The following is a 27,534-nucleotide window of genomic DNA, read 5'->3' as shown; positions in this document are numbered from 1 at the left end:
CCTTTTATTACGCTCTTTGCTTATCTTCTAAGATTTTCTTCAATGTGGTGCCAACTAACTACGATGTTAAAATATTTAATTAATTAATATACTATTTAACAATGCAAATTTTCTATCACACAATGATTTCAAATTTTAGTATGGTTTATCTTAAGTTGCACACTGAATTAATTGTGAGATTAGATTAAACCTTTTAGGATATCTCACTGAAGTAATTATTGGTGAAATTAAATTAACTAATTGGATATCTTGTTTATAGCACTATGTGTGAGAATAATATTTTTTAATTTATTTTATTTTATATTTAATGTAATTGAAAATTAAACTAAAAAAGAGCATCAATTTAGAAAGTATAAAATAAATATAACTTCATTTTAAAGTGTAATAATTGTGAGTCTTATACACTTTAATTTTAGGATAATGATATATAGACAACATTTTTTTGACAGCATTTGAACATTGATTACGTGTCAATCTCAATCTGTGATTGGTCCTAAATTAGTCCACAATCAATAATAATAGTCATAAACACTATTATGGACTAATTTAGAATCAATCACAGATTGACACGTAGACACGTAATCAATGTTCAAATGTTGTCAGGATAAATATCGTTATCCTAATTTTATGTCATATTAAAAATTTTCCCATGTTACCTTTATGTCACATTAAAGTTTTATCATTTTATCATTGTCATCAAACAAAATAAATGAGAATTGAATTTTGTTTCATTCCAATCCAAGTTAATGAGCATGTGACCTTCCAATTTTTTTGAAAGATTTTATCAAATCATTAATCCATTAATAGAATCTTGGTTAAAATCATTAAAAAATAAAAAGATTTATCCATGACCAAAATTTTTATCGATAATGATAAAAAGTCGGTAAAATGTATTTACCAACGATTTTACGACAGCTTAAAATCTGTCGATAATATACGTATCGGAAACATTACTAATGATTTTTTGGCTTTCGGTACAAATAAACGAAATAAACGAGTTGCATATTCTTGAATGATCTATCTTTGCTTTTCATAGTTGGAAGTGTAGAAATAATGGTATTTTATGACACTTGAATGGTAAAATCTACAAAATAATAATCATAGGAAGTGGTAAAACATGGCACTGAAACTTAAATACGAAAAGAATGAGAGATTTTACATTGAGTTGAGTCAAACATAATGAAACTACGTTGGAAACTTGTTATGTTTGTGATGTTATTGACATTGATTGAAACAGCTACAGAGTCTACAAATTAGATGGTTTATTATAAAGAAGTGCAAGGAAATTAAGACAAGCTAAATGCTTTAAATAAAGAAAGACATCCATTATAAAATATAGAGTAGAAAATAAAGTAACTTTGAATAGCTTTTTCTATGATAATATGGCTGTCATTGTTGTCCATAGCGAGATGTTAAGATACGTACATATAGCAGGCAAAGCCAGGAATGGCAGCTAGCAGGGAAAGAGAAACAAATGAGTGTGAATAAAGAGACCTGAAAGTGTGTGTGCGTGTGTGTTCATCAGAAAAAAAGAAAAGAAAATGGGAGGAGCTTCTGCAGATCTTCAATCAGACATAGAACTAACTGATGCTGAAAGGTATGACACCAACAGTAACAACTTAAGGTCTTCAGAGTCAAAAGCTGTCACTGATGTTGAACTTGACAGTGGCAGAAAATCTCAGGCCGATGCTGAAGGACGCTATGTTGAGGTCACCATGGACATTCATGGTGATTCTGTGGCCTTACACAGTGTTAAAGATTTTGGAGGTGTTGATGGGGTGGAAGAGGAAGATGGTGAGAAGTTGGGTTTGTCAGGGAAGAGGCTTGAGAAGAAAAAATCCTTTGGGGCCTCTGTGGTTCAGAGTGCTGCTATCCGCATGAAGCAGCTGAAGCGTTTGGCTTCTTTCTCAAAACCAGCACCAAAACACTTTGACAGAACAAAGTCTGCAGTGGCTCATGCTCTCACAGGGCTCAAGTTTATCAGCATGGCCGATGGGGGTGCAGGATGGGTTGAGGTGGAGAAGCGGTTTGAGAAGCTCACTGCTAACTCTGATGGCTATCTTCCTCGTTCTCTCTTTGCACAATGCTTAGGTACCTAACCTCATTATTTTACTGCAAATGACATGAATGTAGTTTTTGACAGTGTCATTGGGTTTGATTGTAGGATTGAACAAGGAGTCCGAGGCTTATGCGGAGAAGCTTTTTGATACTCTTGCTCGGCAGAGAGGTATTCAAGGGGGTTCCATTAACAAGATCCAGTTGAGGGAGTTCTGGGACAATATTTCTGACCAGAGCTTTGATACTAGGCTCAAAACATTCTTTGACATGTAATTGATTGTTTTGGTTGATATAAACACGATGCATTTGTCTGGATTCCCTGCAAGTATATATCATCAACCTTCACTGATGTTGACTTGGATTTGCAACGCAGGGTTGATAAAGATGCAGATGGAAGAATCACCGAGGAAGAAATTAAAGAGGTAAAGTACAAAATCATTACTTTTCAAGTTTAGTCAACGTACAAGAGTAAATTCTAGTAATCTGAATTTCCCCTCCTATCTGATCAAGAGTCTTTTTGATCATGTATGATCAATTCTGGTCTCAGATTATCTGCCTTAGCGCCACTGCCAACAAACTGTCAAACATTCAGAAGCAAGCAGAGGAATATGCAGCTTTGATCATGGAAGAACTTGACCCTGATGACTCAGGATACATCATGGTAACTGAAATAGCCTAGCCTGCAATCTCTAGAATGGAAAATCTCCATTCAATGTTATAGAATTCTCCACTCAGCCCAAGTGTTTAACTTTTTTGGCCATATTTTGTTGGGGGAAAAAACAGATAGACAACTTGGAAACACTTCTGTTGCATGGACCAGAGGAAACTACAAGAGGAGAAAGCAAGAACCTGAGTCAAATGCTAAGCCAAAAGCTTAAGCCTACATACGTGGACAGTGCAATTTTGAGGTGGTACAGGGATGCCAAGTACTTTGTGCTGGACAATTGGCGAAGATCTTGGGTACTAGCCCTGTGGATTGGTGTGATGTTAGGTCTATTTGCCTATAAATTTGTGCAGTATCGGAGAAAAGCTGCCTATGAGGTAATGGGCCATTGTGTATGCATGGCAAAAGGTGCAGCAGAGACACTTAAATTGAACATGGCTCTCATCTTGTTACCTGTTTGCCGAAACACCATCACCTGGCTAAGGAATAAGACCAAACTGGGTGCTGCAGTTCCTTTTGACGACAACATCAACTTCCACAAGGTAATTCTCACTTCTGCTAGCTCCTTCAAGAACAGGAAAAGAAATATATCTATTTCAATGACATGCTTGGTGAATTATCAGCTTTCACAAGTCAATAAGGTATAAAAATTACTAGTATAAATGATAGTGTTTTTTCAGGTAATAGCTGTGGCAATAGCAATTGGTGTTGGTGTACATGCCATCTATCATCTTACTTGTGATTTTCCTCGCCTTCTCCATGCAAGTGATGAGAAGTACAAGCTGATGGAACCCTTTTTCGGAGACAGACCATCAGATTATTGGTATTTTGTCAAATCATGGGAAGGAGTAACAGGGATTATAATGATTGTGCTAATGGCAATAGCTTTTACATTGGCCAATCCTGCATTCAGGAGAGGCAGAACCAAACTACCCAAACCCTTCAACAAACTCACAGGTTTCAATGCCTTTTGGTATTCTCATCATCTCTTCGTTTTTGTCTATGCCCTTTTGGTTGTGCATGGAATCAAACTTTACTTGACCCATAAATGGTACAAGAAAACGGTTAGCATCTTCACTTAACCCTCAGGTGTTTTTACACACTTGTTTCGAGTTGAAAGATAATGGATTCACATGCACTTAACATTATGTGTTTTTCAGACATGGATGTATCTAGCGGTTCCCATTACCATTTATGCATTGGAAAGACTGATTAGAGCACTCAGATCAAGCATCAAGTCTGTCAAAATATTGAAGGTATGTATCAAAAAATAGGAATTTGATTATTTACTGCATGAAGAAACACCTTGCTCTGTCATGATTACTTTTGGCTAAGGTTAAAAAGTGTGCATGTTGTGAACTTTGAAGGTGACTCTTTATCCTGGAAATGTGTTAGCACTTCAAATGTCAAAGCCGCAGGGATTTACCTACAAAAGTGGACAATACATGTTTGTCAATTGTGCTGCTGTGTCTCCATTTGAATGGTTTGCATTTTAAGAACCATCTTCTAAATGAAAAGTTTTGAATGTAATCTTCATTCCACAAAATCTAATCAATGTATGTTCATTGTTTATGCATCCTTAGGCATCCATTTTCCATAACTTCAGCCCCTGATGATGATTACCTTAGCGTTCACATAAAAATACTCGGTGATTGGACCCGAAGTCTGAAAACCAAATTCTCACAGGTGAATTAACATATTTTTTTTTTCTAATTACTATGTGGGTTTCTCATCATTGAACAATCTATGTTGTTTTGGTTTCTTGCAGGCATGCCAACAACCCCTCAATGGGCAGAGTGGACTTCTAAGAGCAGAATGCTTGAAAGGAGACAGCAGTTCAATGTAAGACCTTTTCTAAATCAAATTCAAACACAGTTAACTTAATGTTTGCTAAAACTTATGCTCTAGAATGAAATTTCAGAACTTGAATTTAAATATTTACTAATCTGTTCAAAAACTTCACGATGAGTTTCATGTCAGTAAAATTTGTTCAGTATAGGAGTTTAAATCTAAAGGTAGAACCTAAGTTAACACTCAAAATATCACCAAATTTTTATTTTATTAGAGAAAAGTACAAACCCAATAATTGATGGCTGCTGGAGAGCACAAAACAAGTTGGACCGAAATTATTTAACAAAACATGAGCATCATCATACGGGGCATGTTTGTTTGTCCATTTTCGTTTAATGGTCAATGACAGCTACCGAGAGTTTCAGCACATGTTAGGTGAACATTTTAAAACGAGATAACGAAATTGAGATGTCTGTAAAATATGTACATACTCAAAAATAAAAGTAACATATATATATATATATATATATATATATATATATATGTATTATACTCATATAAAATATACAATTACTACATTAAGTTTTTGACATTCTAAGAAGAACAATAAAATATATCACAGATACACATTATACTTCTTGTCTTGTTGTATTAAATTTTCTGTCATCGTTACACTGCTCACTCTATCTTTCACTGTCAAATAGGATGATACTGAAACAGTGATACATATCAAATGACAAGTGTGTATATTTATAATAAAATTCACTTGTAAATTTGTGTTGTGAGGAAAAAACAGGTTGTCTGCTAAAAAAACAAACATTATTGTTATAAGGACGTCTGTTGAAAATTTCTGCATGCAAGTTAAGTTGTCGGTTCAAGCATATCGACAAGATACTGAAAATTACGTAACTCTGACCCCCGAAAATAAATGAAGTCTTTTTATTCAATTTTTTCTATCATCTGACAAAAACCAGTCTGTATGAGAAAGAGACATAAGACAATGAGGTTTTATGGTTGCAGAAATTTCCCGAAAGTTCTGGTGGATGGGCCATACGGGGCTCCGGCACAGGACTACAGGGAGTACGAGGTGGTTCTGCTGGTGGGGCTAGGAATAGGGGCTACCCCAATGATAAGCATTCTGAAGGACATGGTGAAGAGGTTGAAGGGGATAGAGGAGGAGGAAGTGGAGGAGGGAGCGGTGGTGAAGAACGGCGATGACGAGTTCAAGACAAGGAGAGCATACTTCTACTGGGTGACGAGAGAGCAGGGTTCCTTCGACTGGTTCAAAGGGGTGATGAACGAGGTAGCCGAAGAAGATCGAAGGAAGGTGATAGAGCTCCACAGCTACTGCACCAGCGTCTACGAAGAAGGTGATGCTCGGTCTGCTCTCATTGCCATGTTGCAGTCTATCAACCATGCAAAGAATGGCCTTGACATTGTCTCTGGAACTCGCGTCATGTCTCACTTTGCCAAACCCAATTGGCGCACAGTTTACAAACGCATAGCCCTTAATCATCCGCATGCTCGTGTTGGTAGGTATCTCGTGGTTTAGATTTAGATAATCGGACAAAGATTCACTGTTTCAAACACTGCAATAATTTAATTTTTGTGATGCAGGGGTGTTTTACTGTGGGCCATCAGCTCTCACCCATGAGCTTCGTCAGCTGGCGTTGGATTTCTCTCACAACACATCCACCAAGTATGATTTCCACAAAGAAAATTTCTGACAAGACAAGTGAAGTATGTGGAACGACATAATTTAAAGTTGTCCACTTTGCATGATTCCACAATCATGAATGTTGTGTGATGGTCCATAAATAAGTTTCTATACTTATATATGTAACATGTTGTTATGGCTTTGTAAAAGGAAGAAGGGAAAGTAGTACCTGCCAACTGCTAAAGGTGTGGACTTCTGCTTGGATGTGTCTCAGTGTCGTATACTCAATGTAATTCATTTTTAAGAAAAGATCATCACAAGAAGGGTTTTTTATTTTTTTATTTTTTTTTTCTCTTTTGTAATCCTAGGAGAAACTGGAAAATAATACACAAGGGGGAATAATTTGTTCATCTGAAATGCACTCAATAGTCTGTATAAATTTTGTGACTTATTCTAAGAAAAGGCAGAGCTTGAATGACTTTAGTTGGAAATATACTAATTTGCCAAACTTATGCAACTATGTTTTGGTTATGTCAGTTTGTTGGAGTTATGTAGGAAGAATATTTTGTTGTATGAGAGTTGAGAGTTGTATCCATAATTGAGTGACTTTTGATTAGGCAACACCAAGATGTGGACATAGTTGTTGAGTGTATCTTTCATAGCTAAAGAGGGTCAGAAAGAAAAAGATTATGTCATTTTCCTTTCAGTCCATTTTCACCACACCATTTCAAGAAAAAGGAAGATTGAATAGATATACATTAATTCTTTTGTCATTAATAGTGTCTGATATTCACTCTGAAAAGATTGTGGATGAGTAATAATACCATAAGACACTTTTACATTCATTTGACACATAATATAAGTATAAAATAAGTGGAAAATTTTGTAGTTTTTTAAGAAAAAAGAAAAAAAAAGTATAAGTAATGTCAAATGAATGTAAAAATTTAGATGTACCAAAGAATCATTTTTCATCGTAGATATGACATATCTTTCATCGTAATCTGGTATTTTCAATATTTATATTTAAATTTAAAATTAAAATTTATTCTTGTTTTAAATTTTAATATATTTTTGTTTTTAAATTTTAAATATGATTATTTAATTTAATAACATTAATTTTTTTTATGTGTTAAATGATATTTCAGGATAATACTTAAACTAAAATTTGTTAAATCTATTTCATGTTTGTCTAAGGAGAGGGAGTTTCAAGATAATTGTTTTGCTTAATACTAATTATAAAATGCTTTAATTAATACAATGATTCTACAATGGAACGTGTTACATTAAACAGCTGGTTAGTCTAAATAAAACTATATTCACTTCATTTAAATACAGTTTTAAATTTCAGTGTTGCAAGTGAAAAAAAAAGTAATTAAAAATTTACTATACTAAAAATATTAATTAAAAAATTAATTTTATTATAATGATAAGATTGTTAGCATATTTTTGCTTCTTTTTTTGTGTGTGTGTGTAAAGAAAAGTTGTTTTCTAGCTAATGATAGACATTTCCAAACAAAATTTGCTTTTTGACAAATGCCTTAATTTCTTTCTCTTGCTTTATTCTTAAAGCAAAAGCACACATTACGTGTCCGAAATTGGATTGTGCTTGCTAGTAGGGAGTTGATTTCCTACCAACCGCGAGAAAATTGATTTTTTTTTTCTATTACGAGATTTTTCTCATTCATTTTTTCTATGTAAAAAATTATGTTTAGAATAATAAAAAAAAAAATAATAAAGGGAAATGAAAGGAAAACAAACGTCATTTGAATGGTTTAAAATTATGATAAATTGTATTACATTTTTTATTTGATTCGCTATATTTTTTTCTTCTTTCTCCCTCTAATGATTTTTGTTTCTATTATATTTTAAGAAAATCTAAATAATGAAAAAAAGTAATTTAATTGTACTCTTTTGCTTTTTATTCTATTATTGCATTGAGAGAGAATTCACCTCATATTCCTGAAGTGGGGGAGAGGAAAAATGATTATATCTGATAATGAAATAGCGTGTCAAGTTTCATTTCTGCCAATCTAATTAGAACTAGATATTATTTCATTCTGAATCATTCCACTTTATCGTTTTCTATCAATTTAAGCTAGCTTTAATTAGATAAATCTATTTGATTCAAGTGTTGCGCGTATTTATTACTAGAAGAATTAATTAAATTTAATCTATTTTAAATTTAAGGTTTAATTATTTACTAATCATTCCCATTTGGAATAATTCTAATTTTGGTCCCAAATAAGAACTTTTGTTTAAGGTTTAAAGAGTAAAACTTAGAGTTTAAAATTATTTTTCGTCTTTCAAATTAATATTTAAGATTTATAACCTCATTTTTAAAATTTTAAATAACAAATATTTTTTGTAATTCAAGGGGCTAAAAGTATAATTAATTTAAATTTGTGAGACTAAAAATATAATTATCAAGAAACTTGTACTTGTCAAATAACTTGTCGGGTTGTGCTGCTAGTTTTAGCATCTATAATTAGAATAATAATTTTCATCTATATTATTATTATTATTATTATTATTATTATTAGTTGTAGTAGTAACAATCCTCTTAAAATTTGTCTTTTGACTATAATGTTTATATTTATTTAGTTACTTAACTTGTCCGCTACATAGAATAAATATTTATTTTACATAATTACAATTTTAAAAATTAATAACTGAATATATTTATTATAATTAAAGTTAGCAATAAATAAATATGAAAATTTAAATTATATTTTAAATTCATAATAAATAATTACGTTGTTATATAAAGTTACTTTTAACTAATATTTTTAAAATATTAAAATTTAATTTTAAAAATTAAAAAATAATTGTAGGAGATAAAAATCTAATTAAATTCTTAAAATAATCACTTTTAAGTTTCTTTTATTGTAAAAGAATCACTTCACGTAGGATAGTTCTTTAAATTTGTCTCGTTGGATATAAATGAATTTCTAATGTATGACGAGAAAGAAGTTATTACTCCTCGAAATAACGTTTACATAGTGTGGACAATTTAAAAATGAGTTCAACAAAAAAATAAAAAAAATATAAAGAGTAAATTTTATATTCTTTAAACATAGTGAACGACAGTAATAATAAAATAATATGTTAGCTAGAGTTCGCCATATCGAAACAATATTCTATAATGTTATTCCGTTTGGAGAACTCTGCAACAAATATCGTCGTTATCTGCTTTATGCTAATGGAGATACAAAGAGAACTATCCTTTGGCACTTTTGGCAAAGAGCTATTTGAAATGCCAATGTTTTTTGTGCAATGCTGATTAATTAGAGAATACGACACAACAAAATTGACAGGTTTAGTTTAAAATTTGGTATAAGAAACTAAAACTTTTAGTTGGCTGCATCATCTTAATTATAATTTATGTAACTAATTCACTCCTGCTCATTCTTCCTTTATCAATCTCAGTATAGAAATAAATTCAAGTCGGTTGTCAAAAAGTCTATAGCATAGTTGTCTTAAGATTTTATTAGTTTATTAGATAAATGTTTAGTACTTAGGTTAAACTTATAAGGACTTTTAGAAAAAAAAAAATTACTAAGCTTGTAAGGATGACCTATTCATAACAACTATTTTTAATAAAATTTTAATATATAATTTCAAGTTTAATTATGTTTTAAATAAAAAATGAATATGGTTTTGCTCTCTTTAATATTAAAAAAATGGTTTCAAATTAAAAAGTATATTTTTAAACTCTAAACATTAAATTTGAAAAATTGAAGTTACTTCTAGTTTCCAAACCTTAATTTTGAACGATCAAAATCATTTAGTTCAAAATCGTAATTTTTTAATGAATAAAATATAATTTTAAATTCAAAGGATTAAAAAAGGATTGGTCATGAATTTTAAGGATTAAAAATATAATTAAATAATACGGATCATTACTTTAATGACTAAGACATTATATCTTTTTTATTTGAGCTAGCTTTAATATATGAAACAGTTTTTTAGTTTCTAACCATGGTTGAACATGGTTAGTATTTGATTAAATCTGTTATTTAAATTGATTGGGCATACTTTAGATATTTCTAAAGTAAATTCTAAATCAAACCAATCGGATTAAAGAAACCTCACATGTTCTTTTAATTTTCTAAAAGGATTGTAAAAATTAAACTAAAAAAATAAATGTAAAAAATATACAAATAACAAATAAAAAAGAAAATATCACTATGACAGACTGTGTTTCAAGTCTGTAGTTTTCGAATTAAGACTAGCTATCCAAACAAAATAAAAGTTTGAATGAGTCGAACAACTCGAAACCTTCGAAACCAACTCATGAACACTTATGTTTAACAGTTGTAAGTGTAACAGTCTCTAAAGACGTGATTTTATTAATATGTTTAGTGATAGACATAATGATTCAAAGGTCTGTTAATATGTTCAGTAAGCTTAAATGAGCATTAATTTTTAGACATTTGCATACTTCTTGCCCCTTAAAACTTGTTCCATGATTAGCTTAAGCAGGTTACATAAAAAAAATCACCTGCAACAGAACTCAAAAGAGGAAAGAAATAGACTAACCTTATCGACTTTCTGAAGATACGTTTACGTGAAACGTGTAGTTGCCTTCTTTTTATCTGTGTTTCCTTTTTAGCCTCTGGAAATTAGGTTTTATTAGCTGGCTACCGACAAAGACTTGTTCTGTACCTTGAGTTGGCTGAAATGGTATAAGAGGCTTCTTTATGGGCACACTGGTATTTTTCGTCCAATTTTCATTTGAACCAGGTGAGATGGTCTTTGCTTTTAATGGCCTCGGAACCTCCAACCTCTCCAGAATCCTTGAAGTTTCTCTGTCCAGCTGTCTATTATTACCATCTCGCGGTGATACACACGCACTCGATTGACCCAACTTGGCCTTGGACATACAAGATGGAGAGTACAACTTGGGGTCTTCACTTACAACCAATTGCTTCCATTCTTCTGTAATACATGCCATGGTCTTCTCTTCTTGATCCGCTATATCCAATGTCAAAGCTTCCTCATTCACCATGACACCTGTGGCTGGTTCTGCTTTAACGATCACCTCAGACGAAGGTTGTGGACTTGAGTTTAGTTCCGAAAATGAACCTTCTAATTTAGAAAACATTGACCTACAGCATATTGAAATCATAATTAACTATGAACATGAAAACGTATAGACAACTTTGAAAAATCAGCTAATCAATTGGTTTGCCAATATTGTTCATTTAGAACAAAACAAGCCAGAAATAGGTCCTGGAATTAAAACACAGGTCATACTTTTTCTTCAGAAAAAGTGAATGTAAGAATTCTCAGGTTCGTTTAATAAATAACCCATCCACAAAAATAAGAAGTCAGTCGCTATATTTGGCAACATATGTTCCAAAGGACTGGTCATCCCATTCTTGTTATTTTTAATTCTTTTGAAAGAAATATAAAAAAAAAAAAAACGTTAGCTTATTTTTTTTCAGAGGTTATTCATGTCCAAAGGGTGTTCTGAATTACATGCATTCTCACATGTCAGCTGGAAGTAGAAACTCACCCAAATTGAAGGCTTTCTTTGACAAGCACATTTAGTTTTTGATGAAAGCCTCTTTCATGCAGCAATGGGTCATAGTCCGTTAGATCAATCTGCAAGCAAATTTGGTTTCCACATTCCAAGATAGAAGGTGCTTATTGTAAATATTTAAATGATTCATTCCAAATTGAACATCTAATATTTGTTAAAAGATATAAATATTAAAAGTTGGGGAATTAGTGTTTCCAAAACACAAGATGTTAGTAACATGCTACTTCCTCGAACTACAGGAAAACTTTAGATGATGAACAACCAAAATTTTCTTAGGTAAATTCACACATGTAGAGCTCCTAGCAGATTGAGGAAAAAATATAGATTAAAATTTTATGCACGAGGATGTGTACTGTTATTATCTACAGATATGTCATTGGAGAGGAAAACACACACACAAAAAAAAAAACACGAAGAAATTTTAGGAAAATGTTTAAATTAACCTTTAGCAGACAGGCTTGAACAGAGTTCGCAATTTCCTTATTGATTGATGAATCAACAGATCGATTGTCAGGAACTCCTAGGACTTCTTCTGCCCCTGCTAGACGCTGCATATTTTAAGGATATTGTTACAATTGAAAGTAATGGATCACCATCGGATATATAAGCCAAAATGCATATTACTGCAGTGGAAACGAGGAATGGCACTGACATGATTACCATTATGCTACTGCGTGTAAATGTGCAGAGAACAAGAGGGATAAATGAGCAGCAAAAGGAAGCTAGTTCTCACCCTCATAAGCATTGGTCCTGAATCTGATGGCTGCAGAATATAATAGCAATGACATGGAGCCTCTGCCATTGTTTCCAAATCATAATTTGAAGAGCATATCAAACCTTGGTTCATGGAGTGTAGAAAGCTGGAAAGGCCTCGAAAAACTGCTAAATTAGAGCCATAATGGAATGTCAACTTTGTGAAGAATTGGACCAATATAAATTGAATGAGACCAATGCAAGAGTAACAGTGACACACTTAAATAGAATTTCAAAGTGGGAGTGGATTTTATACACACGTTGAACATTCACTTCAGACTGATCAGTATCATCTGAAGTGGTTTCAATCACATGATAAGAGTATGATACCACAACAAATGAGGCCCCGATTATAAGACCTGCATAAAATTTAAATGAAGAAATCAAATTTCTATATGGTGTAAAAAGGTCCAGGGTCTACTAGAACTTGCTTAAGCCACTAGCGTAGTTTATAAAAATACGATGCATCTACTAGAATTTGTTTAATCAGTCATTCTAATTCTCCATAAAAGATGAATAAAATTGGTGGGAAATATAATCTAAAAATTTGAAATGAAAATAAGTAAAGAAAAGGGATGAAGTGAAATAATGAAGACGTTTCCTTCCTCTTGAGTAGGCTATTACCACAAATTCTAGATGGATCAAGTTGATTGTGCAATCAATCCATTAAGAAGTTCCTTACGGATTGCAATAAAACCTCCGTTTGCCTTTGACAGTTTAATTGAAATTGGAAAAAAAAATCAATCCTTGTTGCATAATATTAAGCTGAAGTTATATATGAAAGACCGTAAGCAAACACATACCTTCATCAACCGATGCCAAATTTATCCTCTCAGTTACATTAATGTTGATTGGTGAAGTGATTTGCTGGAGCTTCAGGGAATTATAGAATGAAGGAAGAAACAGAATAGTTTTTTCCCCAACTTGAACAGAATTTTCAATAACATCGAATGCTTCCAGATTGCAGCCAGTAACGGAACACGAAAGTCTGCTGAAATTTTTTTCAGCATCCGCTAAAGGAATACCGTGGCATCTGCATGTCTGTGCACGAACAATTCTAATAATTAATTCCTCATCCCTTTCCTTTAAATTAGTGGAACATAAAACTAAAGTTAAAGGAAAGGAGATCTCCTGTAGATACTAGATAGCACAAGATTCAATTCCAAGTGATGTCAAGGCCATTCGAAAGGCAGAATTACTTAGAAAACAAAACTATTTTGCATTATTACATTGTTTGTTGTTTCTTATGTTTCAGATAAGGTTTACTTAGCTTCGTGATATAGGTCCACTTGAAGTTATAACTAATCCCATAAAAATGCCTGGTGAAAAATTAATAATAATAATCTTCCCAAACAAGGATAGTGAGCCCAGTTTGCCTCTGGATTTATGAATGACAACCAAGATTCAGCATTTAACAAGTATATGCAACTGATTTTAATATATTCATTAGAATATTGTCAAAACTCTATGAATTGTTTTAGAGTAATAATACAACCTTTACGTTCCATCCTTAATGTAGAAGTTTCAAGGCCACGTGACATTCAAAATTGACATATAATAGTATCGATGATGACTACAACTCTAAAACCGTTTTACGATTAACATACTATGGAGAAAATCAAACAGCCTATAATTAAGTTCATTATAAGCAACCAGAGGATTTGTTATCTTTAGAAAAGGACATGGGTTAACACGGTTGTTCCCATAATGTACAATCCATCGGGTCATTCTTTTAGGGAATAACATATCACTAGTCAGTAGCCGTCACTATTTGGTGTATGCCACTTATTTAGGGCGTCATTACTGACTATTCTAAACTAAACAACAAATACAAACTTGTTACTTTTCATTCAAAAGGAAAAAAAATTACACATGCGCTAAAATTTGTTAAGTGGTAAGTTATTGTGGATTGTAAGTACTATTACCCGACACTGTCTGAAGTTGTTGGTTATCGGATATACTGGTGAAAACAGGTTGCAGAATATATGGTTCACAGATTCAAAAAGATTGTCCTTGAAGATGAGGCGAGCTAACAGCGGCTCCTCCATGTCATCTTTCAAAATCTGCAGCCATTTTTTAACAAGGCCGTGGAATACTCTTGAATCTGCAATTTTAGACTCTTACCATAAACTTCCTAGGTTCAAATTTACTAAGTTAACTCGTTCATTGAAAGAAAGATTTTTCTTTTCTTTGTGTTCATCAAAGCCAAAGATCAAAATCTATATCCAAAAGGGATTATATACTGAATAAGTATGGCCATGACACATTGTGTTTGAGGGTACTTAACCTGGGATATAGGTCTGAACAGAGCAATTATCAAGATGAGAAATGCAACGACGAAAATTATTGATGTTTTCACGTGTATCTGTCAGATGGCTTGACTTCTGCTGAAATACAGCAAAATCAACCGATACACATTTATCTGCAGCATCCTTTCGAAAAAAAAAAAAAATACTATATAAAAGTTAGCTTTTGCACGAAATAAAAAAGTTTATCAAACATAATAGCACCGAATCCATGCCATAAATACACTGACTCACCATTAGATTCTTCTGCACTACAGAGTCCACATCTTCAGGCAAGGTCGAAGTTATGACAATTACTTTTCTCTCTATATCTTTGCCTTGCCACGAATACAACACTCGATCACTCAAAACATTTGAAATCATTGAATCTGATCATTAATCATCGAAGCAGTCAATGCATGTTCTGCAACAGAGTGAGAAAAATGTGGGTTCAGAGAGGGAGAGAGAGTACCTGAAATGTTATCAATATCAGGCTGAAAAGCATCGTATGGCAAGTTGTTAACAGCATGGTGGAAATCACGTAGGATGAAGTTTCCTACGGGATTGTACGCGATCATCAACTACAACACCAGCAGATTCAGTTCACTCTTTTAAACTCACTCGCAGGGATCATAGCGCACATAGTGCTCGTGCATTCGAAATTATAAACCAACTCATGAATTAAAGACAAATATGACCAGTTCAGAAGGAATACCTCATTAGAAGAAGATAAACGATTCTTGAAGACGTAGCACAAGCCGATCTTATCGCCTAGCGTGGCCGATTTACGCACGTGCGACTTGGACGAACTCGAAATGGCGTAAAAATTAGCGAGTTGAAGCAGCGACTGAAAATTCAGACACGAAAATTCAGAAATCGTAGATCTGTTCGGAATGGTGCTATTGCACAGTTCAGATAACAAAGCAATGGTTAAATGCATAGAAGTTGAGATAATAGCAAAGACGAAGTTTATTGTGCAGAGCCATGACTGTACCTGCTTTATGTCTCTCAGCAATGGAGGTGCCAAGCTCCGCAGATCCAGAACGAAACACAACTGAACCATTTCGCCTCTTCTACAATCTCTCTCTGGTTTGGCGCCAAAGGCAACCGAAACCCAGCTTCTAGATGTTTAGATTTAAACTCTAAAGGTCGCCCTCGTAATAAGAATTTTCACAATTTCATGAAAATTACAATATATTAAATTTAATTATGTTATTTTGAATAAATTTTTAATGATAATTAAATGTAAAATTTTATTTTAATTTTAATATGATCAATATTTAATCATTTGAAATACCAGTCATATTTTTTAAACAAAGACAGTAGTAATTTGTTTGAACTGAAAGTGGAAAAAACAAGGCCCTTGAAGCTACTATATCCACTGCAAAGGACCGGAAAAGAAAGTTGAATTATTGTGAAAAGAGGAATAAATTGTCCTCTAATAGGTATTGAATAAATGTTTTCACGTGTATTTGAAGCATGTCTTTGATGATTTAGTGTACTATGGTAGATTATGTATAAAAAAACATCAATAATAAATGAATAATTCATTTTTTTTAATCAAGAGTAATTCTCAAAATCTTAAGAAAGAGGAAACAATATAAATATAAATATAAATAAATAAATATATATATATATAATATTACTCAAAATTTATCAATGTATTACATCCTCACATATAACTAAAACAATTCATTCCATTAATTACAACTAAATTTGTCAATAATTATTAATGCTAAAATTAAATCATATACACTCATCATAAAATGTGTAACATGAAAATAATATGAATGTACATTTATATATGTCTGTTTTCAACTCGTCCTATCGATAAGATCAATATAATAATCTTAATATACAAAACATAATATTTGAATAATAAAATATGTATGTATATAACCAAATTCCAAAAGTCAATGTATGCATACATAATCAAACATAGAATATATAACATATAAAAGTGATTAACTTCCACTAAACCAAAAATTTTCTGGAACAGTAAAACACCAATGTGAGCAACATCTTCATGAAAGACCTTGGATGAAAGTCTCTCAATAAGAGAATATGGTATCATAGAGTTTATTTCTAATCATTTTATGGAAATGTGTTCATGTGTACCCTTTCCTAACAACTACAAATTTGATGTCAATGTGTTTCGACTTGGTCAAATTCATATTGTTGTTAGAATACAATATAGTTGATTTATTGTTACAATATAACTCAAATGGTCTTTTTCCTTTAGTAATTTGCAATTCTATGACAATTTTTTAATCATATTTTAGGATTTGATACCACAAATTTTGCAGCTATATCAGATGAAATCGTAAAGATTAGCTTCACTCTTTATCAAGAAACTACACCACAAATTAACATAAAAATGTAAGTTGAAATAAATCTCAAAATATCTTCACATCTTACAAAATCTAAATTATAATATGTAGTGATCTTCAACTCATTTAAATTCATGTAGGTTAGCATATAATTTTTTGTTCTTTTCAAATACCTCGTAATTATGGATGAATGTACGTTTGGGTTCAAGAAAATTCCTTGGCATCTTCTTATAGAATTGTAGGTTGTGCAAAAAAAATTGCTTAAAACGAGTGGGGCCTACGTGCATTCAATATTCAAGCTCTAACCTTTCTAAGGCATCGAATTCTTGCAACAGGGCATTCAAAATTTCGATTCACATAACACCGAAAAAAATAACTTTTTCTCAATTGGCGGGTTGATCCAATTAATTCATAAGGTGCAGTTTCACTTTATCCCTATCCAGCGGAAAACATAATTCATTCATTAGGTTAAGTAAAATTAAGAACCCTAAATTTCATAATTAGAGTTTCTCGTAAAATTGGATAAAAAGCATATTAGAATTCATGTTTATTTGGAGACAAATTTTAACGAGAGAAAAAAACATAATCATAAATCTAGCATGTTTTGATATCACTACGAAAAAAAAAATGAGCGATAAGAAAAATTACAGTCACTTTTACAGTAGCAGTACAAGGTCATAAATTTGAGTAAGACCCTCCGTAATATCGGATAGCAATTCATGAAGAAAAAATTGGACAGATTTTACAACTGACCCATAAAATAGCAATAGAGCAAATAAAACAAGAAAAAGAAATATTCATTTTAATTTTAAAAATCAAATTATTTATAATTTGAAATTTTCAAACTATTCGTTATACAATAAAAAATCTAAAATTTCCAATAATAAATCAAAACCTCTTACACAATTCGTTACAAATTTTTTTTTACAAGCATTTGACTAAGGATAAATAAACCAAAATTCTATTAATAAATAAGAACGCATTTCAATTATTAAAAAAAATTGTATCAAATTTGAACTAACACTACTAAAAAAAGACTTTTTAAGCATAATAAAATGCAGTGACATTTTTGTAGTTTCAGTGAACTTATAGACATTAGTTCTCCCTACTAAGACTAAAAGCTTGCATGGTTGGTCTTTAAGATTTGGTATTTTAGTCCATACTTTCTTATAATAGTTATTCCAATGATGTTTATTAACATTTTATAATTATGATGATATATTGTAGTGTAGACAAAATGGGTCATATAAGTATGATTACTACATAATGTATTGGATGATGATCACTATTCATACCCATATTATAAATAGATGAGAAACGATAATTGAAATTATTATATATTGTGCAGAGATTCAATTTTACTCTTTCAATTTCTGAGAAGTCCCTTAAATACATAAGGAAAACACTTGCAAAATATGTAATTCAACTCTAAATATGTATTAGGATATAGTAAGTTGTACATAAACATATTTATTATGGTTAGATTAACTATATGTGTATATTGAATTGATTTATGACTCTAAGTTGATTTATGATTAGAATTCTATGTACACTGAATTGATTTATGATTTATTCTAACTTTCATTAAAAAATAAGCTTCTAGATTGTATTTGTGTGTTGTAGAACATTCTGTATATACAGGTCTATTACTATAGTAATGTTTGTTACAAAAACATACACGTCTTTTAAAAAAAAAAATCGCACAATAAGCATCGGTTGTGACCACAACCGAGACATTATGGTCTATGACATTGGTTCTAGTCACAATTGAGGTAAAAAGTCCCCATTTTTTGAAAAAAAAAAATTGACCTCTACCACCTCGGTTCGAGCCCAATTGAGGCAAAAGACCTTTGCTTCGGTTCCTCTGAACCAAGGCAATAGACCTCGTAGAAAAGAAAATTAAAAAAAAATATATATGAAATACCCTCTACAACCTCAATTGCATTTAAACTAAGGCAAAAGAACCCAACATACTGTCTCAGTTTTGAGATGAGGTAAAAAAATTTATCTCTTTTTGTTTCGTTTGTATATATCTCAGTTCTATATATCTCGGTTCATGAAACGTTGTGTGTAAAAAAACAACCTTTGTCGTTTATCTTTAGAATAGTAATTAATCCTAACATAAAAATGTTAAAACGAGTCATATAAACAAAAACTCTCAAATATCCTTGATCATATAATTATCACTACAAATAAGAGAATGTGAATAGTAGTAATTAATATTAACACAATAAGAAGTATATAAAAACTAAGACAATAATAACTACCAAACAATATTAACACTAATTTAATTAAATGGACCACGTTGAATATTTTAATAGAGATTTAATTAAAAACAAAAGTCAAAATTTAAGGGATCACGTTAAATCAATCTTCATATTATTAAAACAAACGTACTAAACTAAAATAAAAATAACATATCTGTGGCACAACTACAATTTCACTGTGGAGAATTTGACCGAAATCAACATGCTTCAAATTGAAATGGTGCTGTCAAGCACGATTGCCAATTTCCGTAAAAATTTTAAAATTTATGCATTTGATAAATTTAATAAAAACTTACACCACTTTTATTTTATAAATTAGCTATAGTTTTATAAGAAATATAACAAGGGGCTTAATAATTTATTTCGATAAACAATTAAAAAGTAATTAACTTACTGATATATGTCATTATCCTTATTTTTTTCACCTAAGAAACAATGTTTTTCGCCTAAAGAGAAAGAAAAAGTCACTAGTTGTATATTCATCTAAGAATTTGTAGAACTGGTTTTAGTTGTGCTTTCTTTCAGCCTGCATGATGAATATGTGCAACTTGATAAAGTTTTTCACAATTTATAAACATACACACACAATATGCGACTTTTAGTTACAAAATATAACTCATGGGAAATTGAAATAAGTTTGATTTACCAACAACACCATCCTATAATGATATAGAAAGATCTAAAAGTGATTCTTTTATGAAAAAAATATAACATTTAAGCAGTATCTTGTATCTTGCTTATCTTGTTTCTAAAATCTTGCAACCATGATCTTTCAGGGAAACCAAGAAAGTAGTTTGAAAATGGTCTCATGATTGTAAATTTGAGAATTCCAAACCATAAAAGCCAGACACATTCGTTTGAAACCTAATCATTAACACCCAAAACAACAAGAGATCTTTTCATTATTAATATCTAATCAGCACATGTAGCCTACAATGCACAGATTTTTGTCGGATTATTGCCACACCAATGTCTTTACAGTTGCAATTAATTACATACACACGATTTGGATTTCACAGACATACAAAGGGTTCACCTCATAAACTAACCAGCAAGACATGGAAACATTCTCAGACTTCTAAACCTGACGAGTTGCTTCGAATCGGGTGAGACAGCAGCAGCAAAGGCTCTTTGTTGGGAAGAAAACTCGGTAGAGAATTCTTTACAAGAATCATAACGCGTATAACCAACGTTTTCTGCATGATCATGAAGCCCTTTTTGCGTTGAAGTTGAAGGTTCTTGCATGTAATAATAATGGTCGGGCACGTTCATGTTGTGGTTTAGAGCAGCCCCAGAAGACAGACACTGGTATTGACTGCGAGTCTTGCGTTTCTTGATTGCTCTAAAAACCAGAGGTAGAAGACCTTCCATCAAGTTAATGCTTATAAGCTTTATACGCTTCTTGTTTTGGTTTATTTGTGAGAATTGGCCAAAAGGGTGTACAGAAAAGGAGAAAATATTGGATCTTGAGAACTATAAGCAATTGGGGTTCTGTGATTTATAAAGGGTTAGGTATAGGTTTGAGAGTTTTTTATATCTGGTTTATGACATGTTTATTCTGCTAGAAGAATACTAATATGAGTTTTGACTCAAAAGGGCAGGCCTAAAGCATGCCAATAGAAGTGTCCAAATGTTGTTTGGTGGAGATTGGCTATTTTTTTTTTTTCACAGAAAATTGACTTTTATGCATTTCTTTAGAAAATGACAAAAGGAATGAGTAGTTTTGAACAGAAAAGCAACCACATGTTTTATTATTTTAGTCCCAGCCAACCACTATCTGCAAAAGCCTCCACTGGTTGTGATCTCCATTAATCTTACAAATAATTTCATGTGGGCACTAACCATGTCATGTATCAAGGTAGATACATTTCCCTTTAATGAGAAACATAAAGAAACAATGAGATATGAAAAGGTGAATGTATGGGATAGAAGCACTCATTTTTTTTCCCAACAACATCAAAAGTAATATATATCTATACATACTCTCATTATTTTAAATAATTAACTTAATCCCAAAAGAATGATCAATTTCAAACATATTAATCTAAATGGTGACATGTTCCTTAATCACTTATAAATACGAGGAAGTACTAAGTCAATAATAATAAACATTCTAAAATATTGAACTTCTTGCATCACTTGTTCATTTATATAGTTAAGTGTTAATACATACCCAAAGCTATATTATAAATGCACTTTCTTAATATTGAGAACATTTTTATCAATTGTTTATTTATGAAAGTTAAGAATATCTTAGTAAATAAACTTATAAACTTGAAATCTTTAAATACATAAAGAATTTAAGTTTAAGAAGTGACATAAATAACATTTATTATAAAAATACCTTAATAATTTGTGATTAGAAACATTTTACTAGTTCATCGAATAATAAACAATTGGCTTTTTTGTTATAATTAGACCACAATTATTTCTTTTAGCATTTCTAATCCACATTTATTTGCACAAGCTATTGAAGTTATAATTAAAAAAAATATGTCATTATCTAACACTTTATTTAACCCCCACTAAAATGTATATGAATTAAAAAAAGCATATAATTGTTCAACGTATCAAACCTAATCCTATTTTTAGGCCAACTCATAAATATATTGCTAAGGCATTTCTAAACTAGTCTCAACCAACTACGAGTGAATAAAAAAATAAGAGGAGAATTTTTCATGGGTGATATATATTTACGTAATCGTTTTTGGTTTTTATAATATAATCAATTTAACTTCATTCTGAATTGATATGTATCAAATTTATTAATGATCAGAAAAACTGTTACGTTTCAAAGGCTGAAAGTTTGAAAATTATCTTTCTATAATGATCAATACGTTTCCAAAAATATTGTGGATAAGATCATTAGTTGTTCGTTTTTTATATAGGTTTCGTCCCAAAATTTCACACAGAAAATCATAAACAGTTAGATCCGGTTTGGATAAAGTCTGAGCAAAAGAATATAATATTTTAGAAATATTTGAGAAGAGTTCTTTATACGGTTTAACGGGTTCTTTTGTTCTCAGTTTGATTGAAGTGGGTCAAATTCGTTCCTTTTTTAAAAATGTCAATTTTGTCTTTATATAGAAAAAAATTATGTCAATCAAGTCATTTCCGTTAAAAATCATTGCTTTCAAAATTCACTTTATCCATTGCAATTTTAGAGATCGGACCCATGAAGTGGTTATTATTCAAAACTCACTTTAAGTTTTTAACACCATTAGTTTATATTTAACAGAAATGACTTCATTGACATAAATTTTTTATTATATGAAAACGAAATTGACAATTTTTAAAAGAAGAATAAATTTGACATACTTCAACCAAACTGGATACAAAAGAAACAATTAAACCTTCGTTATACTTATTACATTTTATAAACAATGTTAGAATTGATCTTCAGTCTTTCCAGATTGAGATGAAAGTCTATTCTTTGTATTATTTATTTCTCAGTTAAAGAAAGACTTTGTAATAATGCACTTTTATATGCTTTTATTCATCTACTCAATTTAGAAAGGAAACTTGTCTTTCTTTATGTTTCAAAAGATTAAGAAGAAAAATGTCTGTGCTTATTTATTTATAGATTGAATGATGAGTTTGCTAATTACAGAAAAAAGCGACAAACAAAAACATCTTAAAGTATATCAGAGTTTTATATTTTATTTGTCTGAATCAAGGAAGAAATAAGGATATTATATTAACGAAAAATTCTTTTAATAATTACTTTTTTACAATTTTTTAGTTTATTTTAAATATTTTTTTAAATATAAATTCAAACAAATTAATAAAATATAAATGAAGATACTGTTAGAGGGTTGAAGATTGGTCAACTCTGTTTGCAGATGAAGTGATAAGTTGCAGATGAAGTGATAAGAGGAAGAGAGAGGAGAAAGAACGGCATGCGGAAGAACAAGTGTCACCGAGAAGCAGTAACAGATGGCACACGTGGTAGCGGTGGCACTCTCACCTTCTACTTTTCAACAACTGTTGTATTTCTTCTGCTTCTGCCTTTCGCTCACTCTTCTCAATCCTCCTTTTGTTCAAAACCAAACCTAACACCAATGGTACGTTCCTCCTCACTTCTGTATCATACTTACTTTCGATCTAGCGTTTTTATATACTCTTATGGTTTACCAGCATTTATGCGGTCAACGAATCAACTGCATTTTTTCGATTACTGTATGTACAGTAGGATAGCGATGAAGATATAAGTTTCTCTGATTTTTTTTTTCTTTTGAATTATACGAAAACAAATACGCTGCTCTCTCTGACATAATGTAAAACAGGTGAGAACCGTAAACAGAATATGGAAAATATTCTGCCAGAAAATGCAGGTTAGTATCTGATAGCTTATCAGCTGTGTGAATACGGATAGTTAGGCTATTTCGATAAGTTTCGAAACAATTGTTACAAGATATAAGAGAAAAAAATGAAATGAATTATTCTCCTATTTTATGTGAAAATTAAAATGAGAAAATTTATCCAAATTGGTTTGTAAACGATTTTAGTTTACCGGAGAATTTTATTTCTTTTTTTTTAGCTCTAGATATGGAAATAATTATCTAAACACAAATTAATTGGCGCCAAAAATTTCTTACCAAAACCGGCAAATATTTAACTAGTACGAAATTTTAGCTACACGCTCTCAAATCAAATGCTACGTTTTAGCACAGATTGTACAACTTTTGGGAGAAGTTATCTCAGAACCCACTAAATATGGAATGGCTCCCGAGTGGACTTCATCTCATGATAGAGAAAAGAGAGAGTTGTACTGAATGTGTTTTTGGCATTTTTCCTGTAACTAAGTCAACAACCATCATGCTCTTACAAAAGTTTAATGTGATTAAATGTAAAGTTGGTTTGGTACCCAGATCTTTATAATTTGTTATTTTCATTTGTGTCGCTTTATTTTGTTTTGCAACCAACCAGGGAAGTAAAAATCAATGTCAATTATCAGAGATGAAATGTAATACTTCCAGCTTAGGAAGTTTCTTTGGATTACTTGACGCCAACTTCTTTGAAGATAAACAGGTATTTTCCTTGACTTGTTAGTTTGTTGGTACTGCGATGCTTGGTGAGGTGACTAGTTCTGTTTCCCTTAGACTGGGGAGATTGCTGAGGGTGCAAAGGAATTCAATATTCCAATCATAAAAGCCAATAGAAAACTTGTAGCTTATGAGAATGGCGGGCTGCATTATCCTTCTCCTTTAGTTTTCAATGCTGATTGGAACTATGACCCAGTTCATTATGAAAACAAAGGCTTCAATTATCCTTCCATCTCTGGAATACAGAGACCTGAATCTGAAGATGATATTGCCTTTATGAGTGTAAGTGATCCATCATAGCTGACGGACCACTGATTTGACTTTGATTATATATTTTACATAAACATTTTAGCACGTGTTTCTATTTCATGAATGACCTTTTCTCCCTTGTATCAAACCAGGTTCTCGAGTTAGGTGAACTCATCAAAACAAAGCAAATTACTTCTCAGCAGCTTACACAAATATTCTTGCGGAGATTGAAAAAGTAGTACTAATTTTGGAATGCTAATTTGGTAGCAGTTGTTGTAACATGCTTTGTGTTGTGTGTTGTATTCTTGTTTTGGTAATTAACTATGTCGTGTGGATTCTGGAATTAACACCAGGTATAATCCTACTCTTGAAGCTGTAGTCACTTGTACCGAAGAGTTAGCACAGGAGCAAGCCAAAGAAGCAGATAAGTTGCTCAGCCAGGGAGTCTATCTGGGTAGTTATATTTTTCTCCAAGCATCTGCTCATTAAAAGAAATATTTGTTTTTAATGCTTCTACTTTTAGAAGGACCAATGTGGATTAATTCATTATTCTTGAACCCTAACCATCCCAGCATCATAAATATTAAATTCCTACACATCCTGAACAAGGTATATGAGGAAAAAAAAATTAGAGTATAAACTACAGTTTTATGAACGATTACGTGATTAGCTAGAATTTAGGTATGCCTATTCCGTACCTTGGAATAGCCCTCAATCGTTTAACAGAGTCACAGAGCTGTATTTTAGGATGGGAAGTTGACACGTACTTTGTTTCAGATGACCTTTATAAGTTGAGTCAGAATTCTAAATTGAATGTCGATCTGCATTGAAGGGCCTCTTCATGGGATTCCTTATGGATTGAAGGATATAATATCAGTGCCCAAATACAAAACGACCTGGGGATCAAAATCATTCAAAAATCAAATTATTAACAACGAAGCTTGGGTCTATAAAAGGTAATATCTTTGACAAACATAAATGTACAACCAGAAGTTATAATTATGGCTGCAATTATGTGTATAGTTGATGGTATTGTTCCGTACAGATTGAAGTCTGCCGGGGCTGTTCTAGTTGCAAAGCTTGTTTCTGGATCATTGGCATATGATGACATCTGGTTTGGTGGCAGAACTAGGAATCCATGGAATATTGAGGAATTTTCTACTGGGTCATCTGCTGGACCTGCAGCAAGCACCTCAGCCGGTACTTTTTCTATGAATGCCTGCACATTATCGACTTTATTTGTTTCATTTTCTAATCTGTCTTCATAGGATTTCCGTTGTTTGGTTTATTTTATCAGTTATTGTAAACCAAAGAAGATAATACTCTTAATTTTAGATTTATCTATTTTGTTCAGCTATGGATTATGGATTTTGCTTATTGCATTACAGGTATGGTTCCATTCGCGTTTGGTACAGAAACAGCTGGATCTATTACTTATCCAGCAGCTCGATGTGGGGTTACAGCATTGCGCCCAACTTTTGGAACTATTGGTCGAAGTGGTGTAATGAGCATTTCAGAAAGCTTGGTAAAACCCAAATTATCCAATGTTTTTTTCTGGGATGATGTGAATGTTAACCTTACATGTAACCATTCCTCTAGGATAAGCTCGGCCCTTTCTGTAGATCTGCTACTGATTGTGCTATTATTCTGGATATTGTTCGGGGAAGAGATCTCGATGATCCCTCGTCAAAAGATAGCTCCCTTGATGATCCATTCCTGGTTGACATTTCTAAATTGACCGTTGGGTATCTCGATGATGCTGATATGGAGGTTAGTCATTCAAGTAATTTCACTGGGACAAGTCTTTGACGTTACATAATGCCAATTTCCATGAAGACATGTGCACTTTCTTGAATGTTGTTAGGATAAGACATGATTGATGAGACAAACTTCTGGTATGAAACTCAGGTTGTTCATGTTCTTGCATCAAAAGGTGTCAAGATGGTCCCTTTCAAACTGAATTACACAGTCGATTCTGTTCAAGGTATCTTAAATTTCACAATGGACGTTGACATGCTAGCACACTTTGATGAGTGGCAACGCTCAGGTGATGATAATGTGTATGAAGCCCAAGACCAGTGGCCCACAGAACTACGCCGAAGTCGCATAATTCCAGCAGTGGACTATATGCAGGTCAACCATTTATTTGGTTCACTTATAATAGTTAAATCAAAATTCTATTTTTTTCAGACATGATACAATGATTTGTATGCAGGCACAAAGAGCACGGGGAAGGCTAATAAAGGAAATAAGAGAGTCCTTCACTGTTGATGCATTGATTGGCAATGCAACTGAGTGGGAGAGAGTTTGTATTGGAAATCTTGTTGGTTTACCAGTCATAGTAGTGCCAACAGGATTTAAAAATATCTCTCATCCACCAGCAGGTGGAAGTAGAAGAAGAACTACAATCACCACTGGCATTTATGCTCCCCCTAACCGAGACCACATTGTATGTTTGAGACTGCAATGTGTTCAGTATCATCTACATTTTTTACACTACAACTTTTTATGGCTTTGTACTCACTCTTTTTTTTCAGGCTCTGGCGTTGGCAATGGCTTACCAAGCTGTCACCAATCACCACAAACAGCGGCCACCTATCAATGATCTCGGGCCAAATGATAAGATACCTGGTAATACCTACCCTCCCAGGGTTTTGGGCATGCCTCCTTTATCTACTCGTTAAACACGGCTTCATCACTGTACCTAACCCAGACTTGAAAAAACATAATCAATGGAGTTATAAGGATAAACTATACACATAATTAATGTTTTAATTTTGTATAATTCTAAGACTTCCAAGGAGTATTAGAAAAAGAAAACATTAAATAGTAAATAAAATACTTCTTCCTGATATATAGTTTGTAATAAAGTGGTGATCTTATTTTATTA

General features: G+C 32.1%; 3 protein-coding genes across 7 annotated transcripts; 2 read left to right on the top strand and 1 right to left on the bottom strand.

Moving 5' to 3' along the window:
- The first annotated feature begins 1,333 nt into the window (after positions 1-1,333).
- Positions 1,334-6,663, top strand: LOC106768745 (respiratory burst oxidase homolog protein C). Of its 2 annotated transcripts, XM_014654036.2 has the most exons (13): positions 1,334-1,597; positions 1,667-2,091; positions 2,165-2,327; positions 2,432-2,480; positions 2,606-2,719; positions 2,842-3,264; positions 3,403-3,786; positions 3,883-3,978; positions 4,090-4,205; positions 4,306-4,408; positions 4,491-4,564; positions 5,534-6,045; positions 6,131-6,663. In XM_014654036.2, the coding sequence occupies exons 1-13, from the start codon at positions 1,542-1,544 to the stop codon at positions 6,238-6,240; spliced, it is 2,625 nt and encodes an 874-aa protein (XP_014509522.1). In that variant the 5' UTR covers positions 1,334-1,541; the 3' UTR covers positions 6,241-6,663. The 2 variants fall into 2 exon arrangements, with proteins under 2 accessions (XP_014509522.1, XP_014509521.1); XM_014654035.2 differs by having other exon boundaries at positions 1,334-2,091.
- A 3,694-nt stretch (positions 6,664-10,357) lies between these two features.
- LOC106767910 lies at positions 10,358-15,848 on the bottom strand. Its single transcript, XM_014652874.2, has 12 exons — positions 15,748-15,848; positions 15,469-15,600; positions 15,226-15,334; positions 15,009-15,142; positions 14,756-14,900; positions 14,394-14,572; positions 13,272-13,509; positions 12,729-12,827; positions 12,449-12,594; positions 12,159-12,263; positions 11,689-11,777; positions 10,358-11,278 (listed from the first exon to the last, which is right to left on the bottom strand). Exons 1-12 carry the CDS (start codon positions 15,814-15,816, stop codon positions 10,762-10,764), a joined length of 1,962 nt encoding a protein of 653 aa, XP_014508360.1. The 5' UTR covers positions 15,817-15,848; the 3' UTR covers positions 10,358-10,761.
- A 7,329-nt stretch (positions 15,849-23,177) lies between these two features.
- Positions 23,178-27,534, top strand: LOC106765383 (glutamyl-tRNA(Gln) amidotransferase subunit A). 4 transcript variants are annotated; one of them, XM_022784374.1, is made up of 14 exons: positions 23,178-23,414; positions 23,637-23,684; positions 24,280-24,381; positions 24,453-24,677; positions 24,797-24,879; positions 24,998-25,098; positions 25,477-25,600; positions 25,690-25,844; positions 26,033-26,169; positions 26,244-26,414; positions 26,553-26,628; positions 26,692-26,777; positions 26,860-27,093; positions 27,182-27,534. In XM_022784374.1, the coding sequence occupies exons 1-14, from the start codon at positions 23,250-23,252 to the stop codon at positions 27,326-27,328; spliced, it is 1,854 nt and encodes a 617-aa protein (XP_022640095.1). In that variant the 5' UTR covers positions 23,178-23,249; the 3' UTR covers positions 27,329-27,534. The 4 variants fall into 4 exon arrangements, with proteins under 4 accessions (XP_022640095.1, XP_014505466.1, XP_014505467.1 ...); XM_014649980.2 differs by having other exon boundaries at positions 23,179-23,414; positions 26,553-26,777; XM_022784375.1 differs by lacking the exon at positions 23,178-23,414 and adding an exon at positions 23,461-23,529 and having other exon boundaries at positions 26,553-26,777.

Source organism: Vigna radiata, chromosome 7, assembly GCF_000741045.1.
Source record: "Vigna radiata var. radiata cultivar VC1973A chromosome 7, Vradiata_ver6, whole genome shotgun sequence".
Lineage (NCBI taxonomy): Eukaryota > Viridiplantae > Streptophyta > Magnoliopsida > Fabales > Fabaceae > Vigna > Vigna radiata.
This window is presented reverse-complemented; position numbering and strand designations above follow the sequence as displayed.

Coding starts and splice junctions, on each gene's coding strand:
- LOC106768745 (XM_014654035.2), top strand. CDS start 1,542: ATGGGAGGAGCTTCTGCAGATCTTCAATCAGACATAGAACTAACTGAT. Junction 2,481..2,605: donor CCGAGGAAGAAATTAAAGAG/GTAAAGTACAAA, acceptor TTCTGGTCTCAG/ATTATCTGCCTTAGCGCCAC. Junction 3,787..3,882: donor ATAAATGGTACAAGAAAACG/GTTAGCATCTTC, acceptor TGTGTTTTTCAG/ACATGGATGTATCTAGCGGT.
- LOC106767910 (XM_014652874.2), bottom strand. CDS start 15,816: ATGGTTCAGTTGTGTTTCGTTCTGGATCTGCGGAGCTTGGCACCTCCA. Junction 14,901..15,008: donor TAGTGCAGAAGAATCTAATG/GTGAGTCAGTGT, acceptor TTTTTTCGAAAG/GATGCTGCAGATAAATGTGT. Junction 12,264..12,448: donor CAGGACCAATGCTTATGAGG/GTGAGAACTAGC, acceptor TAAAATATGCAG/CGTCTAGCAGGGGCAGAAGA.
- LOC106765383 (XM_014649980.2), top strand. CDS start 23,250: ATGCGGAAGAACAAGTGTCACCGAGAAGCAGTAACAGATGGCACACGT. Junction 24,678..24,796: donor ATGATATTGCCTTTATGAGT/GTAAGTGATCCA, acceptor GTATCAAACCAG/GTTCTCGAGTTAGGTGAACT. Junction 27,094..27,181: donor CCCCTAACCGAGACCACATT/GTATGTTTGAGA, acceptor CTTTTTTTTCAG/GCTCTGGCGTTGGCAATGGC.